Source organism: Anolis carolinensis, chromosome 5 (assembly GCF_035594765.1).
Source record: "Anolis carolinensis isolate JA03-04 chromosome 5, rAnoCar3.1.pri, whole genome shotgun sequence".
Lineage (NCBI taxonomy): Eukaryota > Metazoa > Chordata > Lepidosauria > Squamata > Dactyloidae > Anolis > Anolis carolinensis.
Genome location: NC_085845.1, coordinates 49,941,521 through 49,959,775, shown reverse-complemented (window position 1 = coordinate 49,959,775; position 18,255 = coordinate 49,941,521). Strand labels below are relative to the sequence as shown.

Genomic DNA, 18,255 nt, shown 5'->3' with positions numbered 1-18,255 from the left:
AGTTGTTGGCAGAAGGGCACAAATAACTTTGAAAACTACAGCTCCCATGATCTTATAGAATTGACCTAGTTAAAGGTAAACATTTTCCCCTGACATTAAGTCCAGTTGTGTCCGACTCTGGGGGTTGGTGCTCATCTCCATTTCTAAGTCGAAGAGCCAGCGTTATCCATAGACTCCTCTAAGGTCATGTGGCTGGCATGACTGCATGGAGCATTATCTTCCTGCCAGAGTGGTACTTATTGATCTACTCACATTATCATGTTTTCGAACTGCTAGGTTGGCAGAAGCTGGGGCTAACAGCATTGACCTATGCAAACAAAAAAGGTCTCAAACCGCATTAATTCTGTTAAAACTATAAGTTTCCTGATTTTATTTGGGGGGGGGGGTCACCATTGACAACAATGCTACAGTGTAGATACAGCCACTGTCCCACCACTGCTCAGTGAGGGATATTAGTTCTTAAAACTAACTTCCCAAGCTCTCTAATAATGCTCTTTTCTCAAGCTGTTCCCTTCAGTCATATCACATGAACTTCTAAATTGCCTGGTCGAATTAAAAAATAAAACAAACCCCTAGGACAGTGTGTTTCCTAAACTCTAGCTTTCCAGGTATTTTGAACTTCAGCCCCCAGAATCCCTGATCATTGACCAAGGCAGCTGAGGCTTCTGGGAACTGAAGTCCACAGACCTGGAGGACTAGCCTGGGAATCACTAGACTCGACTGAACCGCGTTGTCCTATCCAGGGGAATGCGCAGGCGCGGAAGAGGTTAATCTCCCCCATGTCCAAATCCCCCGACTGCGCCTGCGCACATCGTTGCGACGGGATTGGCTCGCCACGTTTGTCTCTTCCAATGGCTTCACACGCCGGAGTTTTCATTTTCTGCATATATTACATAGAGACGCTCCTGGGCGTCGCAAACCCTCAACGTCACCGCCTGGCGACGGAAACAGGAGGCGGGTGGAGAGGGCTGCGGTTGCCAGGTTACGGCTGGCGTCATTTCCCCGCGCCGTGCCTTCTCTTTCCCCTCCCTCAGAGCGCTCGCTGCTTGTGTGTGTCTCTGTGGTGCGCGAGGGACAGAAAGCGAGCGGCTTCCCTTCCTTCTTCCTTCCCGCCTCTCTTCGGCCGAGACCCAGTCACCCTCATGCCTGGGAGCCGGGCGGGAGCGCCGCTGAGCCTAGCCGCCGCCGGGCTCCGCTTCCGCGCTGCCTCCGCCTGGCTGGGGCCCTAGCAGCGCCCAAGGAGAAGGTTTATGAGAGCCAGAGCCGGGCGGGGGCCGCGGCCCGACCCTCTCGCCGCCCCTCGGGGGCGAGGGCGGAGGCGGGCGGCCCAGGCGGCGTGGGAACGGAAGAGGGCCTCCCAGGGACCCCTCCCGGGCGCCTCAAAGCCGCCGGGTCCCCCCAGGACTGGGCCCGAAGAAGCTCCCTCTCGGCCCTCTACTCTCCCAGCAGGAAAGACCGCCGGGCCTCTCCGGTCCAGCTGCTGCTGCTCGCGCTCCCGAAGTGAGTAATTCTGAGAAAGGGATGCGGAAGGGAAGGGGTGTGTTTCTGGTCGCTGTTTTTGGCCTTCCAGGAGGTGCACGTGGGGTGGACACTCGCCTCCTCCTCCTCCTCTCATCTTTCTTTTCTTCCTTTTACCTCCTCCCCTTCGTTTTCTTCCTCCTCACCTTTTTTTCTCTTCCTTCTCTTTCTCGACTTTTTTCTCTTCCTTCTCTTCTTCTTTCTCCTCGTCCTTTTTCTCTTTCTTCTCTTCCTTTACCTCCCTCTCGTCATTTTCTTCCTCCTCGTCTTTTCTGTTTCTTCTCTCCTTTCTCCTCTTCCTCCTCTGCTTCCTAATCTTCTCATCCTCTCCCCCTTCTTTCTTCCCTTTCTCTTCCTCTACCCCTATCTTCATCCTTCTCATCGTCCTTTTTCTCTTTCTTCTCTGCTTCCGCTGCCTCCTCTCCTTCATTTTCTTCCTCCTCTTTTTTCCTCTTCATCCTCCTCCTCCAATTTCTTCTCTTCCTCTTCCCCATTTTCTTCTCTTCCTCCTCCACTTCCTCTACCTCTTTCATTTGCTTTCTCTTTTTTCTTTTCCTTCTTTTCTTTCTCCTCTGTTTTCTCTTCCTTCTCCTTTTCCTCCTCATTCTTCTCTTCTTTCATCTCCTCTAACTCTACCTCCCCCTTCATTTGCTTTTCCTCCTTTTTTCTCTTCCTTCTCCTCTTCTTTCTCCTCATCCATGTTCTTTTTCTTCTCTTCTCTATTATTTATTTATTTATTTATTTCCTGCTTTTCTCCTAGATTGGGAGTCAAAAGCGGCAAACAACATATAAAAAGCAAACACATAACATACAATAAAAATAAACAGCACCATCATAAGCATAATCACATGTAATAGAAATGATAAAAACCCCACATCAAATGTAATTAGCATCTAACAAAAACACAATTAAAACATTCAATAGATTAAACCCCCATACTTTCTCCTCTTTTTTCTCTTTTTCTTCTTTTTTCTCTTCATCTCCTTTTTCCTCTTCTCTCTTCATTTTCTTCTTCTTTTCCTCCTCCTCTTTTTTGGAGCAGGGAGAGGAAGGGGGCTGCCCTGTTAAATAACAACTTTTAGCACTTCAGTCGGAAGACTGGAAGTTCTCCAGGTCTTTACAGTTTCAGCTTCCATCCTATTCACTTAAATTCGTGTCCTAAAATTAAATGGATGTTTTCTCTGACCTCTTGTGTGAAGAATCATGCAGGTAAAGTTCTGAATAAGAGGAGCACTCTGCAAGGACTCTTAGTGTATTTGTTTGGACTTTAATTTATTCAGCACTTTTCATATCTTTGATATGGGACGCATACATTTTTCTAAAACCTTCATCCAAAACAGACTAAAAGGCCCCATTTACACTGACCATTTAAAGTTGTTTAGCTGTGTAGATTATTCCATAGGAAATCCTGGAACCAGTTTGGGGCTTGGATAGTGATTCCACCAACCTCATGAAGGGTTTTCTTTCATGTGCTTTCATGGAAGTTTCTTTCCCGGCCCTTGCAGTTGGAAGCTAACTTCGGACTGCATTAAATGGTCAGTGTAGATGGGGGCCTCTGACTCTTGTTTCATATGCGCCTCACGTTGCAGGGTTCTCTGCACGGTCTGCTGCACTAAGTGACCTCCCTTTCAGCCGGGAAATCTCTTTCCCCTCCCTTCCCTTGTTTCTTCGGGGTCAGGCGGAAACCATTGGTGTGTCTTGAGAGGACTTTAAATGGCTTTGTTGGCTAGCTTAATGAGAAGAGAACTGGTCGAGAGAGCCAATCAAATGAGCTCGGACATAGTATTTGTTACCAGAATCTGTCTCTTTCTCCCCCCCCTCCTTTTTCCTTTTCTTAGTAACAGAAAGTAGTTTAGATTCTTGAGAGCCTGTGCTATGTGAACATTGATTTGTCTTCATATAACTAGGCACTAAACACTCACAGTTTAGCTGGACCTGACTGGGATAGAACTTATTCAGTCACACTTGCATCCCAATGCTTGAGAAGGCTACCAACTTTTTAGGAATTCTACAGAGCATACTTTTTATATTTAAAGGAAAGGCTTGTAGCATTGATTTTAACTAGGCCCCAAACATCCACAGTTTAGATGGACCAAATCATGAAAGAATTTAATCAGTTACCCTGCATCCAAATAGTTGAAAGGCCACCTCCTCTTTATAGGCATTCTACAGAGCATAGTTTTTATATTAAACTAGCTGTGCCCGGCCACGCGTTGCTGTGGCGAAGAATGGTGGTATGGGAAATAAAGTATTGGTGGTAGTTAAGGTAAAGGGTCAAGGTTTTCCCCTGACGTTAAGTCCAGTCATGTCTTACTCTGGAGGTTGGTGCTCATCTCCATTTCTAAGCCCAAGAGCCGGCGTTGTCTGTAGACTCCTCCAAGGTCATGTGGGATGACTGCATGGAGCGGCGTTACCTTCCCACCGGAGCAGTACCTATTGATGCACTCACATTTACATGTTTTTGAACTTCTGGGTTGGCAGAAGCTGGGGCTAACAGTGGGGGCTCTCTCCGCTCCCCCAATTCAAACCTGTGGCCTTTCGGTCCAGAAGTTCAGCAGCTCAGCGCTTTAACACGCTGCGCCATCAGGGGATATTATTTCCTAAAGGTTGTAAATATACAATATTTCTGATTGGTTTTTTTTTGTTTGTTGGAGGCAAGTATGAATGCTGCAATTAGGAAAAATGATTAGGATGTAATGGCCTTGCAGCTTTAAAGCCTGGCTGTTTCCTCCCTGAGTGAATTTTTTGTTGGGAGGTGTTAGCTGGCCCTGATTGTTTCCTGTCTGGAATTCCCTTGTTTTCAAAGTGGTGTTGTTTGCGATATTTTATGTGCTTCTACTGTCTGTGGCCCCGAGAAAACAGGATTTGCCAGACTTTGATGATGGGAATACTTTGTTGGGAGGTGTTAGCTGGCCCTGATTGTTTCCTGTGTGGAATTCCCCTGTTTATTTACTGTCCTGGTTTTAGAGATTATATTGTTCTGCATTATTCTATCCCAGTAATTATTTCATATTAAAGAAGAATCTCACTTATCCAACATTCACTTATACAATGTTCTGGATTATCCAACGCAGTCTGCCTTTTCATAATCAATGTTTTTGTAGTCAGTGTTTTAAATTCATTGTGATATTTTAGTGGTAAATTTGTAAATACAGTACAGTAGAGTCTCACTTATCCAACATAAACGGGCCGGCAGAACGTTGGATAAGTGAATATGTTGGATAATGAGGAATTAAGGATAACCCTATTAAACATCAAATTAAGTTATGATTTTACAAATTAAGCACCAAAACATCATGTTAGACAACAAATTTGTCAGAAAAAGTAGTTCAGTACACAGTAATGCTATATAGTAATTATTGTATTTATGAATTTAGCACCAAAATATCACGATATATTGAAAACATTGACTACAAAAATGCGTTGGATAATCCAGAACGTTGGATAAGCGAGTGTTGGATAAGTGAGACTCTACTGTAAATACTACATAGTATTACTGCGCATGGAACTACTTTTTCTGTCAAATTTGTTGTATAATATGATGTTTTGGTGCTTCATTTGTATAACGATTACCTAATTTGATGTTTAATTGGCTTTTCCTGAATCCCTTCTTATTATCCAACATATTCACTTATCCTGCCAGCCTGTTTACGTTGGATAAGTGAGACTCTACTGTATATTTCTAATCTTATATTATCTGCTCAGAACTGGATTATATGAGGCTCCTTCTTCACAGCTGTATAAAATGCACACTGAAGTGGATTATATGGCAGTGTGGAGTCAAGATAATCCAGTGCAAAGCAGATAATATAATATTATAAATGGGTTATATAGCTGTGTGGAAGGGCCTTGAGTCTACACTGCCATATAATCCAGTGCAAATTAGATAATCTGTGGAAGAAGTCTAAGTGAGGCCTAAATCTGCCTGTCCCCTAACTGAAACCTGGCTGTCCCTTGGTTGCTAGGCAACCAAGTGGGCAGAGATTAGCCCTCTAAACTGGCAGCAATTGGATAAAAAAAATTATTGCTCTCCCTCTAATTAGGACTTTATTTTTCTTTTCTTTTTGTTGTATCAACCTTGAGGCGTGGATGATGGGTTGTGTTGTCAAATTTTGAGGTTGGGGGGCCTGTACTTTTGTTGTTTTGTGAATTGCCGTGATGCCATCACTCTTTTATATATATAGATGAGAGGCTTGAATGAACTTCTGTGTGCATTAACAAATGTGCATAAACTTTAGTTCTCTAGTTATGTCTAGTTTTGATGGGTTGACCAGTGTTTTTGAATTTTGACTATCCATAGCTTTTATTTGATGAATTTGGAGAAAGCACTTAATTTTCAGTGAAATTCACAAAAAGATCATTGTCCTATAGGATCCTATTCTTGTGGAACTACTTCTTGCATTAAGGTTATTGCTTTGAAGAGCTCGTATCAGGAAGATTTCATAACTCTTTTCCAGAGTTATGGTGCAAAATGGGCCACTTCTCTTTCAGACTGTTGTTTGGGAGCTGTCAAGACCAAGACTGATTAGTTGTGAGCTACTTTAGATTCTGGACTAGGACAAAGCCAGGACATCACAATTTTAATGCATGTTGTATTAAAACAGTATTTTATTATTAGGTTAGGAACTAACTTGTACAGTACAGCCCACATATTTGCAAGGAATATATCCTTGGACTTACTGTTGAAATGAACAACTTTCAGTAGAAGAATAATAGAATTATGGCTGGGGCACCCAGAACATTCCTAGCGAGAACTTTTATCTTGCATTTCTAGGTCTTCCAGCATGACTTTCTTGTCAACTTCTGGTGGAGGACTTAGAAAATTTCTAGAGAAAATGTATTGTTTTGGACATGGGTAAGTTAAATTACAGTTACTGGTCCCACAGATCTGGGGGTCATATTGTATTTAGCAGATTGGCACAGGGAAGGCTGTATGATTCCTAGCTTTGCTCTTGAGGCCTAAGCACTCCAAGAAAGTCTAATTAAAATCAGCAGTGTTGGTTGTATTTAGTTTTAAAATCAAGACAATACACCAATGTGCATTTAATTTGTGAGAAACCTTAATGCTACTGATTTCTGAATCTGGTTAGTTTAAACTTGGCAGACTCCAACTACAGTATCTTGGATGCAGACCAATATGAAACTGAAGTAAGGATTCCATAGTATGAGAGTTTGTGTATAGCTTCTGAGATAACCTTTCTTGTTTTCATTGTGGTGATTTGCATTACAATCATATACCTTAAAATGTGGGGGTCTAGATTTCAGGCATTGCTATACTACTATAGAAATTTAGCACGAAGACCTGCTTAGAATTTAGGAGTTTATAGCCTAAATTCTATGTTGTCAGCATGAGAATGAAATGGAATCAAGTTTCTGCAAAACTATTCCTAAATTTCACAGACTTCCTTCATTTGAACATTGTCATCTGCGGTTGTAGGCAATGTTGTTGAAGTATTATAATTCCTTGCTTCTATTTAAAATCTTCCAAAGATATACGGTACCAGTAGATCTAGATCTGCTCTTTGCCCACATGTGCTTTAATTCCAGCAAATTTGTTTCATGCATTGGTTCTCAATTATTTGCAGGTTCCATTATTTTTCTTTTTTATCTCAATGTCTGACATTTCATCTGCACATACTTTAGTGCAGGCATGGGCAAAAGACCTCCAGTTGTTTTGGGCTTCAACTCCTACAATTCCTAACAGATGGTAAACTGGCTGAGACATCTGGGAGTCCAAAACACCTGAAGGGATTGAAGTTTGCCCATGCCTGCTAGTGCGTTGTCCCAAGACAACATTATTGTGATTTTGACCAGCAATGGTTCATTTTCTCTCAGTTTGTGTGCTGTGCTCTTTTGGCTAACTTGCACTTTTCTAATTCATTTAACATGAGGAAACCATGTAAATGTTTAAAGATTCTGCTGCTTTGAGTTAAATATATATGGTAATGCAAACGTTTTACACATTTTCTTTTGGTGTAATTGTATTGAGCAAAGCAGATGTATAAAAAAAGGAGTTGTATTTAAGACCTTCTACTGTCTGGTAATATGTAGTAGACAGTACCATTCTTGAGGCGTTAATACTGTTGCAACTATTATCTTTAATAATGAAATTTGTGGTTTCTAACCCATTTTACTGTCTTACTATATGTGTGCCTCACCTAATTGTTTCATGTTTGTGTTGAACAACACTGATACAGAATTCAGCAGTGAGGGACCTTACTAACCAAGAACCAGGTTGTTGAACTGTCATTCCCTACTGACATCTTCTAATAACATCCCACCAAGTCTCTTCACAAAGACATGGCCTAGAAAGTTACCATGGACAATGCTAGCAAAAGCTACACAGAGATCCAGAAGAATCAAGAGGGACATGTTTTCCTTGCCCAGTTCCTGGCACAAGTAATACACCATGGTGACCAAAGCTGTCTCCATCCCATATCGAGGCCTAAAAGCAAAATTGAAATCCAGTTTATCCAGGAACTCGTGTCGCTGAAAGACGAGTACACATTTAAAAATCTTGCATAGAAAAGGTAGATTGGAGACTGATTGGCAGTACTCTTATATGCTGGGATTCTAGGAACTTTTTCCCAGAAAAATGTCTGGAAGTGAATTGTGTTGACATAAGTCACATTTCCAAGACTACTGAGTACATTTATTGATTATATTTTTTGTGGATGAATCAGTTATACCTTTGCTTTTGAAACTAGTCTCCAAGTACTTTCTACCTCTTAATACAAGAATTTTTAGTAGAGTCTTTATTTATTGCAGAAAAAGTTTATTTAATTTTTAACTATAGACAGTAAAGAAATTATTATTATATAAATTTTCATAGAATCTAGACATGAAGTCTTAGGCTATTTTGTTTTAACACCTAATGTGTAATAATACTCCTTTTAATTTAAGAATATCTTTGATTCTGTAGTGCTCTTCATAGTCTAGTTTATGCGTCCATTATTTGTATTTCTAATGCTTGTACAAGAAGATGATGCACAAGAAGCTCATTTGATATCTTGTGTTTTGCCTATGTATCCCAACTCCTTGTGTTGATTTGTGGTTCAAAAGACCATTCTTCCCAGCAGGGAATGTTACTGTACATAGAGGTTTGAAAGTGTCCCTTAAATCCTCCTCTTTCCAGATGCTTCCTGCCAGTTATTTTCCAATCCTTATTTTCTACTTTGTGGAGCTTCGCTTTTCTCTAGATTTTCCCATTTCCTCAGGAGTTATCTATGAACTTGCACCTTGCCCTTTCCTGTGACAAAATTGATTTTGGACAATGGCAAACTAGTGAGTATTGTCAACCAAATAATTTCCACCAAGTTATGTCTGGAATTGTTTCAATAGCATTTTAAAGAAGAGGATGTTGTATTTCAGAGAAGGGAACTGGCAGAACAATTTCTGAGCATTTCTTGCCTAAGAAAACCACAAGGTCACCATAAGTTAACAGGTGACTTCAGGGCACATACTCACACAACAGTGGTAGTCTTCTGTGGTAGGAATAACAAATGCTTATCTGCTGACATGAAGACCTAGTTCAATTAGAGTGGCATGGACCTTTGTTGGTTAAAAAAATGTGATGAAGTAGGTTCAGCTATGAAAGGTGGTATCAGTAGCACTCTTAACATTTTTCTTGATATGGGACAGTGTTGGGAAAACTATTCTACAGCATTATCTTGCAGTTAAACTGATATGTGTGATGCAAAGTAAATTAATAATTTGTTATCCAAATGCCAGTGTTCACAATATAAAGATATTATTTATGGTAGAGTACACTGGCTTCAGTGATTGGGTCTGTTCGTTGTTAAATATTCAACTTTTATAATAGTATAAGAAAATGATAGTAGTGGTGAGGAAGAAGAAATATAAATACTGTACTTCTTTAACCAACCAGTATTAGTTTGTTTTCTTTTCTTAATTTTGTGCTGGAAAAAATATTTTGCACCTTAACAGAACATCTAATCTATTTGAGGTGGTAGTAATGCCACATAAATTCATTTTAACTCCAGGCTATAATACAACAGAACGTTAAAGAGTCAAATAGGGAAATACGTTGTATGTCTCCTCATAGTTCACCAACAAACACATTTACAGTACTTTTAGATAGGGTTTATCTAGACCTGTGCTGAAAATATATAAAGTTGCCTTCTACCAGCATCCTAGGTCAGGAGTGGCAACTTCCAAGGCATTTAAATGCTCATGTTCTCCCACTATCAACATACCCTACACTTCCTAGTTTCCCAAAAGGGGTCAATAGTGACAGGTACGTCTTCCCAAAAAAGGAACTATATAGATCCACAAAAATGAGATAGCCCCCAGGACCCTGAAAACATGGCAAAATGGACAGTAATAGCACTACAGTGTTAGGAGGTGCCATGGGCCAATTGGGAGGAAAAATATTCATTCTCTTATTAGCAGTTAGAGAGTTGCTAAAAAAATGGCCTTGCAACCCTGCATACAGCCTAAAGATCACATATTGGCCACTCCTATCTAATATATCTTCTTCTCTGCCCAACAGTAGTTTTCCAAGCTGTCAAGCAGGAGGCCTTCTTCAGCATTGCTTTCTTCACATTTTAATCAAAGTATGTGGTCTACAGAGTTGTGCAGGAAGCAGTTTATGCTTCTGTGTGTTGTTGAAGGCTTTCATGGCCAGAATCACAGGGTTGTTGTATGTCTTTCGGGCTGTGTGGCCATGTTCCAGAAGCATTCTCTCCTGACGTTTCGCCCACATCTATGGCAGGCATCCTCAGAGGTTGTGAGGTATGGATAAACTAAGTCAGGAAAGGAAAGAATATATATCTGTGTAGAGTCCAAGGTGTGGCAAGAGTTCTTTGTCACTGGGAGCCAGCATTAATGTTTCAGTTAATCACCCTAATTGGCACTGGAAATGTTTTGTCCCTTGCCTGGGGGCATCCTTTGTTCAGTCAAGTCCTCATTGTGTTGGTTCCCATCTACTGTTTTGATTTTGGAGTTTTGTAATACTGGTAGCCAGATTTTGTTCATTTTCATGGTTTCTTCCTTTCTGTTGAAGTTGTCCACATGCTTGTGGATTTCAATGGCTTCTCTGTGTAGTCTGACATGATAGTTGTTAGAATGGTCCAGCATTTTTGTGTTCTCAAATAGTATTCTGTGTCCAGGCTGGTTCATCAAATGCTCTGCTATGGCTGATTTCTCTGGTTGAATTAGTCTGCAGTGCCTTTCATGTTCTTTGACTCTTGTTTGGGCGCTGCGTTTGGTGGTCCCTATGTAGACTTGTCCACAGCTGCATGGTATCCGGTAGACTCCTGCAGAAGAGAGAGGATCCCTCTTGTCCTTCGCTGACCGTAGCATTTGTTGGATTTTCTTCGTGGGTCTGTAGATAGTTTGTAGGTTGTGCTTCTTCATCAGCTTCCCTATGCGGTCAGTAGTTCCCTTGATGTATGGTAAGAACACCTTTCCTCTGGGTGGATCTTTGTCTTGACTCTCATGGCTTGTTCTTGGCCTTGCAGCTCTTCTGATGTCTGTGGTGGAGTATCCATTGGCCTGTAGAGCCCAGTTTAGGTGGTTGAGTTCACCTTGGAGGAGGTGAGGTTCGCAGATTCTTTGTGCACGGTCTGTCAGGGCTTTGATTGTGCTCCTTTTTTGACTTGGGTGATGGTTGGAGTTTTTATGAAGGTATCTATCTGTATGTGTAGGTTTTCTGTAAACTGTGTGGCCCAATTGTTGATTGGGTTTGCGGATGACCAGAACATCTAGAAATGGCAGTTTTCCTTCCTTTTCTTTTTCCATGGTGAATTGGATGTTTGGGTGGATGCTGTTAAGATGGTCCAGGAACTTGCTGAGTTCTTCCTCTCCATGGCTCCAGATTGTGAAGGTGTCATCTACGTATCTGAACCAAACAGTTGGCTTTTTTGGTGCTGTTTCTAGGGCCTGTTTTTCAAAGTATTCCATATAGAAATTTGCTACTACTGGGCTGAGAGGGCTCCCCATGGCCACTCCATCCTTCTGTTCATAGAATCCAGTGTCCCACTGAAAGTAGCTAGTGGTGAGGCAATGGTGAAACAGGGCTGTGATGTCTTCTGGGAAGTTTTGTTTGATTAGTGTGAGGGTGTCAGCTACTGGGACTTTGGTAAAAAGGGACACCACATCAAAGCTGATCAGGATGTCCTTGGTGCTTAGATTGAGGTTGCTGATCTTTTCTATAAAGTGTGTAGAGTCCTTGATATAATGTGCAGTGAGCCCAATGTGGGATAAATCACGGACCATCATCAACCTGACAGACAGACAACTCACTGAAGACCAAGTATCCATTCTAGAAAAAGGAGGAAATTTTGCAGTCACCACCACCAGGATCCCAGTAGAAAACATCATTGCCAATGTTGAATCAGCAATTTACCAGCTCCCTGAGGAAGAAGCAGAGGAGGTAAGAATGGAAACAGCAAGGATCCTGAGAAATGCAAAACTCCCCCCCAGCAACATAACGAGAAAAGAAAGACAGGCCATCAAAGATCTCAACTCAGATCCTGAAATCATCATTCTTCCAGCTGACAAGGGGAATGCCACAGTAATCATGGAAACAAAACAATACAAAGAAAAAATCAGACAACTTCTAGATCCCACAATTTACAAGAAACTGAAACAAGACCCCACTAACAAAATCACCAGAAAAACGAACACTCTAATCAAGAACTCCTCCATTAACTTTGACATACGCCAACAGCTGTGCAAATCAGAAGCTCTCCCACCCAGGCTTTACGGACTCCCCAAAATCCACAAGGACTCCATCCCACTCAGACCCATTGTAAGTGCCATTGGATCGCCGACTTACAACCTGGCAAAATTTCTGGCTACACAGCTACAAACCCACATTGGGCTCACTGCACATTATATCAAGGACTCTACACACTTTATAGAAAAGATCAGCAACCTCAATCTAAGCACCAAGGACATCCTGATCAGCTTTGATGTGGTGTCCCTTTTTACCAAAGTCCCAGTAGCTGACACCCTCACACTAATCAAACAAAACTTCCCAGAAGACATCACAGCCCTGTTTCACCATTGCCTCACCACTAGCTACTTTCAGTGGGACACTGGATTCTATGAACAGAAGGATGGAGTGGCCATGGGGAGCCCTCTCAGCCCAGTAGTAGCAAATTTCTATATGGAATACTTTGAAAAACAGGCCCTAGAAACAGCACCAAAAAAGCCAACTGTTTGGTTCAGATACGTAGATGACACCTTCACAATCTGGAGCCATGGAGAGGAAGAACTCAGCAAGTTCCTGGACCATCTTAACAGCATCCACCCAAACATCCAATTCACCATGGAAAAAGAAAAGGAAGGAAAACTGCCATTTCTAGATGTTCTGGTCATCCGCAAACCCAATCAACAATTGGGCCACACAGTTTACAGAAAACCTACACATACAGATAGATACCTTCATAAAAACTCCAACCATCACCCAAGTCAAAAAAGGAGCACAATCAAAGCCCTGACAGACCGTGCACAAAGAATCTGCGAACCTCACCTCCTCCAAGGTGAACTCAACCACCTAAACTGGGCTCTACAGGCCAATGGATACTCCACCACAGACATCAGAAGAGCTGCAAGGCCAAGAACAAGCCATGAGAGTCAAGACAAAGATCCACCCAGAGGAAAGGTGTTCTTACCATACATCAAGGGAACTACTGACCGCATAGGGAAGCTGATGAAGAAGCACAACCTACAAACTATCTACAGACCCACGAAGAAAATCCAACAAATGCTACGGTCAGCGAAGGACAAGAGGGATCCTCTCTCTTCTGCAGGAGTCTACCGGATACCATGCAGCTGTGGACAAGTCTACATAGGGACCACCAAACGCAGCGCCCAAACAAGAGTCAAAGAACATGAAAGGCACTGCAGACTAATTCAACCAGAGAAATCAGCCATAGCAGAGCATTTGATGAACCAGCCTGGACACAGAATACTATTTGAGAACACAAAAATGCTGGACCATTCTAACAACTATCATGTCAGACTACACAGAGAAGCCATTGAAATCCACAAGCATGTGGACAACTTCAACAGAAAGGAAGAAACCATGAAAATGAACAAAATCTGGCTACCAGTATTACAAAACTCCAAAATCAAAACAGTAGATGGGAACCAACACAATGAGGACTTGACTGAACAAAGGATGCCCCCAGGCAAGGGACAAAACATTTCCAGTGCCAATTAGGGTGATTAACTGAAACATTAATGCTGGCTCCCAGTGACAAAGAACTCTTGCCACACCTTGGACTCTACACAGATATATATTCTTTCCTTTCCTGACTTAGTTTATCCATACCTCACAACCTCTGAGGATGCCTGCCATAGATGTGGGCGAAACGTCAGGAGAGAATGCTTCTGGAACATGGCCACACAGCCCGAAAGACATACAACAACCCAGTTTATGCTTCTGATTCCTGAAATGATCCTAAAAGTTTTAATCTTACAAAACAAATACTTTTTTCTGTTTATGGTTAAGTGCTTAAAGCTGCCAGAATCACATGGTGAGCCATCCACTCATTCAAACTACTTACTATGTGGAGCTGCCTTCCATATGGCCATGTTTCAAACAGTCATCCACAGTTAGTTATATTACCATGTGAGAACAGCCGCATGTTATGACTACCGTTCAGAGGTTCTTTCAAGTAACTTTTGTCTGGCATGCATTTCCTGCAGAGCAGCTCTTCACCAGATAGAAGACAAGTATTTCTTCACAGTACATTAACTATGAAATTTGGTGACACAGGATTCATTAATAGCTTGTATATAACTTAGTATATAGAGCACATCCTGATGGTTATGAAAAGGAGATTATAAAATATATAGAAGCTACCAATGACCATAACTCTACAATCAGAAACTCAAAATACCAGTAACAAGGAAACCGTGATACAGGAAACTACTGAGCTTCACATCCTACTTGGCATCTAGTTGCCCACAAGAAAAGCCTGGGTGGTCTTTTCATCTAGTCTGCTGTGCAGATGAGCTTATCTCATGCCTATGACTATAACATATTTCTGAATCAATACTTCGTTCAAGCACTTATGGTAGCAATTTACAGCTGTGAGTCTTGGATAAGTCTGTTAGCATTGCACACATATTAACTCTTTTATTTTTGTCCATTCTTCTTTGGAAAATTGTTTTAGGTCTCTTAGGTTGTATGTGGATAGTTGATGAACACAAATTTTTAGTATTTATTATGTTTATTTATATCCTGCTATTTCTCCATACGGAAACTCAAAGTGGATCACAACTAAAAGCATTACAATACAACTTAAAATATACCCAATATACAAATAGTAAAACAGAATTAATTTTCAAGTCTTGCCACAGATTCTCAATTGGATTGGATTGAGATCTAGCCTTTGACTGAACCATTCAGAGACACTCAGCTTCTAGTTGTTCAGTCACAGTCCTACTGGAAGATGAAGTGCAGCCACATCCCAAGTCCCTTACAGATTGGAACAGGCTTCCTCTAGAATTTTCCCTCTATTTGGTTTTTTTTCTATCTAGCCCTCAGTCCTGACCAGGTTCCAAATCCCTGTCATATCCCCTTATGAAGTGCTTGTGTCCTCATGCTTCACAATGCATATTGATAGCCTTTTCAGGACAATTTTTCTGTATAATATTCCTGCATTTTTACATAGTTGCTGAGCTTTGTGATCCAGTTCATGTAGATGGGCTATCCTACAGATAAATGCACAACTTCTATTGAGGTTGTTTTCATCTTGGTTTGTGGTTTCAGAAGATTTCACCTCATTTTCTGTCCCTGTGATAATTGGATTTTGAAAAATTTGACTTGTTGTGGAAACAAAGATTGGTGATAAAGGTTCAATGGAAACACCTTTTCCCATTATAACTTTTTCAGAAGTGAATTTCCCTTCCTTGAGGAAGATTTCTCTCACTTCCTGTTGTCTCATTCCTGTTTTTAACTATGAGTTGTTTGTAAGTCGGATGTTTGTATCTTGGGGATTGCCTGTATAGTGATACCTTTGTTTTTAGATGATTCAGTATACAAAAACTTTTATTTGATGCACAAAATTACTATATTTCTTCCATTCTAAGACATAGTCAGTCGTGAGACACACACTAATTTCAGTACCATCAACAGGAAAAAGTTTACGTAGAAAATATCGTATTACGAGTATTGATTATTAAATGATCTTTAAGGAGTGTACATATGGTGTCATGTTTAGACTGGGGCTCCGGCTCTAAAATATCTCATTACGTACTTAAATGCAAATACAGTAGAGTCCCGCTTATCCAACATTCGCTTATCCAACGTTCTGGATTATCCAACACATTTTTGTAGTCAATGTTTTCAATACATTGTGATATTTTGGTGCTAAATTTGTAAATACAGTAATTACTACATAGCATTACTGTGTATTGAACTACTTTTTCTGTCAAATTTGTTGTATAACATGATGTTTTGTTGCTTAATTTGTAAAATCATAACCTAATTTGATGTTTAATAGGCTTCTCTTTAATCTCTCCTTATTATCCAACATATTTGCTTATCCAACATTCTGCCGGCCCGTTTATGTTGGATAAGTGAGACTCTACTGTATGTATTAAAATTGTAATCCAACACTTCTAACCTTATCAGTTTGGATAAGTGTTGTTCAACCTGTATTAATCAGGGCTGATCATGCTTTGCTTCCAAGGTCATTTGATCTGGTGCCTTTAGGTATAGTCAACAGTAAGGCAACACACCACAAAAAACAACCCCAAGCACTGCAAATAATAAAATTTGCTTGGATTTTAAATGAACTATTCAAACTTAGCAGTAATTTTTATTTAATATGGAAAACCATTTGAAAAACACACACTCAAAGATGGGTTGCTCATTTTCCGGGCTACATGGCATGTTTCAGAAGCATTCTCTCCTGACGTTTCACCCACATCTATGGCAGGCATCCTCAGAGGTTGTGAGGTATATTGGAAAACTAAGCAAGGGAGGTTTATATATCTGTGGGAGGTCCAGAGTGGGAGAATGAACTCTTGTCTGTTGGAGGCCAGTGTGAATGTTGTAATTACTCACCTTGATTAGCATTAATGCTTTGCAAGCTTCATTCCTACCTGGGGGAATCCTTTGTTCGGAGGTGTTAGCTGCCCCTCATTTATTCTTGTTTGTAATTCCTGTAATTTTCAGAGTGTTGTTCTTTATTTACTGTTCTGATTTTTCAAAGGTGATTTGCATTGAAGTTCCACACAATCTTTTTCATTTTGATGTCTGTCAATAGGAGATGAGTAGGAGGGTTGAGGTGATGGCTCACATTAACCAAATCAATTAGTTTTTGTTCAGGGAATCTTTGGGTCCCTTGGAGATAGCTTAATGAAAAGATCAATAATGCAGACAAACTGGTAATCTAAGCCTGTTGTTGTGAACAGACACTGAAATCAGTAGGCCTTGCCTATATGTGATTCTTTGGACTGTATTTCTTGTCAGTTACTATTCCAATATTAGCTTAGTAAGTAGTAAATTGTTTTCAGAATCTTAAACAACTATGCTTCAGAACACTTTGACATTTTTTTGTGGAGTGATCTGCTCAACAACTACTTCTGGGATTCTGTGACTGTTAGGATATTGAAACCCAGCATTTATGGAGTACAAATGGAATATAAATGGCAGTAGGTCAATCAAACTTCTGGAGGCAAGGTAGTTCAGTTATCATTTACAGCCTACTATTTGTAGGCTGTAACACTATTTCCTATGTGTGTGAATAGATTTCTTCATTTACCTTTTAAAGCTTTTGCCTTTTGTGCATTTGTGATGGGCTTAATGGGTCCCTTTTGTTTGCATAACAGCACAATGTGAAGCACTTTTGCTCTATCCTCAGTTTAAGAGATAACTTAGAAATATTTTATCCATGTTATTTTCCTTAAGGCTTTTTAAATTTTCCTCAACCCTAAGTTTTTATTCGACTTTCAGAATTTGTCTTTATGGGAGGCAAGCCAAATGGGATGTATAGGCCACCCTTCTCTCCTCCCAGAGAAAGAAAAAGCAAAAGCTGTTCAAGCACTTTGCTGGAGGGAAGAGAACAGCCAAGGCTGTTTTTAGAAAAAAGCTGGACGTTTGCCAAAAACAGCATATACAGTGAGTTGAGATAGGCCTAAAAGGAAAAAATGACTATGAAAGGGCGCAAAGGTATAAAAAGCAGGCCTTCAAATGATTACCATTCATACTGAAACTAAGTTGGAGAATGTAGGTTTGGAGACTAAGGGTGGAGTTTTAGATAAAGTTGAATGGAGTCAGTAGGAGATTAATAGAGTAGATAGAAAATTGGCAAAAGCTGAAGTGGAACCAGCAGTACTAGAATAAACTATACATTTTAAATAGATACACACCATTGAATTTGCATTCTTGCTTCCTTTCAAGAAGCTCCCAGTGGTCAAATATTTATATAAGATAGTTTATTTGCCTCATATCTCTGAAATGTTTTGTCAAAACATTTTGTTGTTTTGCAGTTATATATACTTTCATGGGCAAGCAGGCTGTGGTGAAAAATTCTATACGAGTAGGTTCAGTATACACAGTCTTGTGATATCTTAAAGACGAATACATTTATTATTGTGTCTTAAACATTTTAGGGCTAGAATGAACTTGGCTGGACGCCTGAATCAATCCTTTTAGTCTTTAGGTATATATGCCCAGGGTTCAAAGAGAAGAAATGCATTCTTTACGGCTGCAACATAGCCATGTTGAACCTTGCACTAATTGCTGGAAAG

At 40.6% G+C, this 18,255-nt stretch overlaps 2 protein-coding genes across 2 annotated transcripts in view; both read left to right on the top strand.

Annotated features, from left to right (window-relative positions):
* Positions 1-999: 999 nt before the first annotated feature.
* The window catches only part of fbxw7 (F-box and WD repeat domain containing 7), a 165,380-nt gene continuing 148,124 nt past the window's right edge, over positions 1,000-18,255 (top strand). Inside the window, exon 1 of the mRNA XM_008111972.3 lies at positions 1,000-1,500. The gene's annotated coding sequence lies outside the window, so the exon portion shown is untranslated. The remainder of the gene's footprint in view (positions 1,501-18,255) is intronic.
* LOC134299157 (uncharacterized) lies at positions 11,742-13,914 on the top strand. The gene has a single exon (XM_062981081.1). The coding sequence runs from the start codon at positions 11,921-11,923 to the stop codon at positions 13,709-13,711; it is 1,791 nt and encodes a 596-aa protein (XP_062837151.1). The 5' UTR covers positions 11,742-11,920; the 3' UTR covers positions 13,712-13,914.

Coding starts and splice junctions, on each gene's coding strand:
- LOC134299157 (XM_062981081.1), top strand. CDS start 11,921: ATGGAAACAGCAAGGATCCTGAGAAATGCAAAACTCCCCCCCAGCAAC.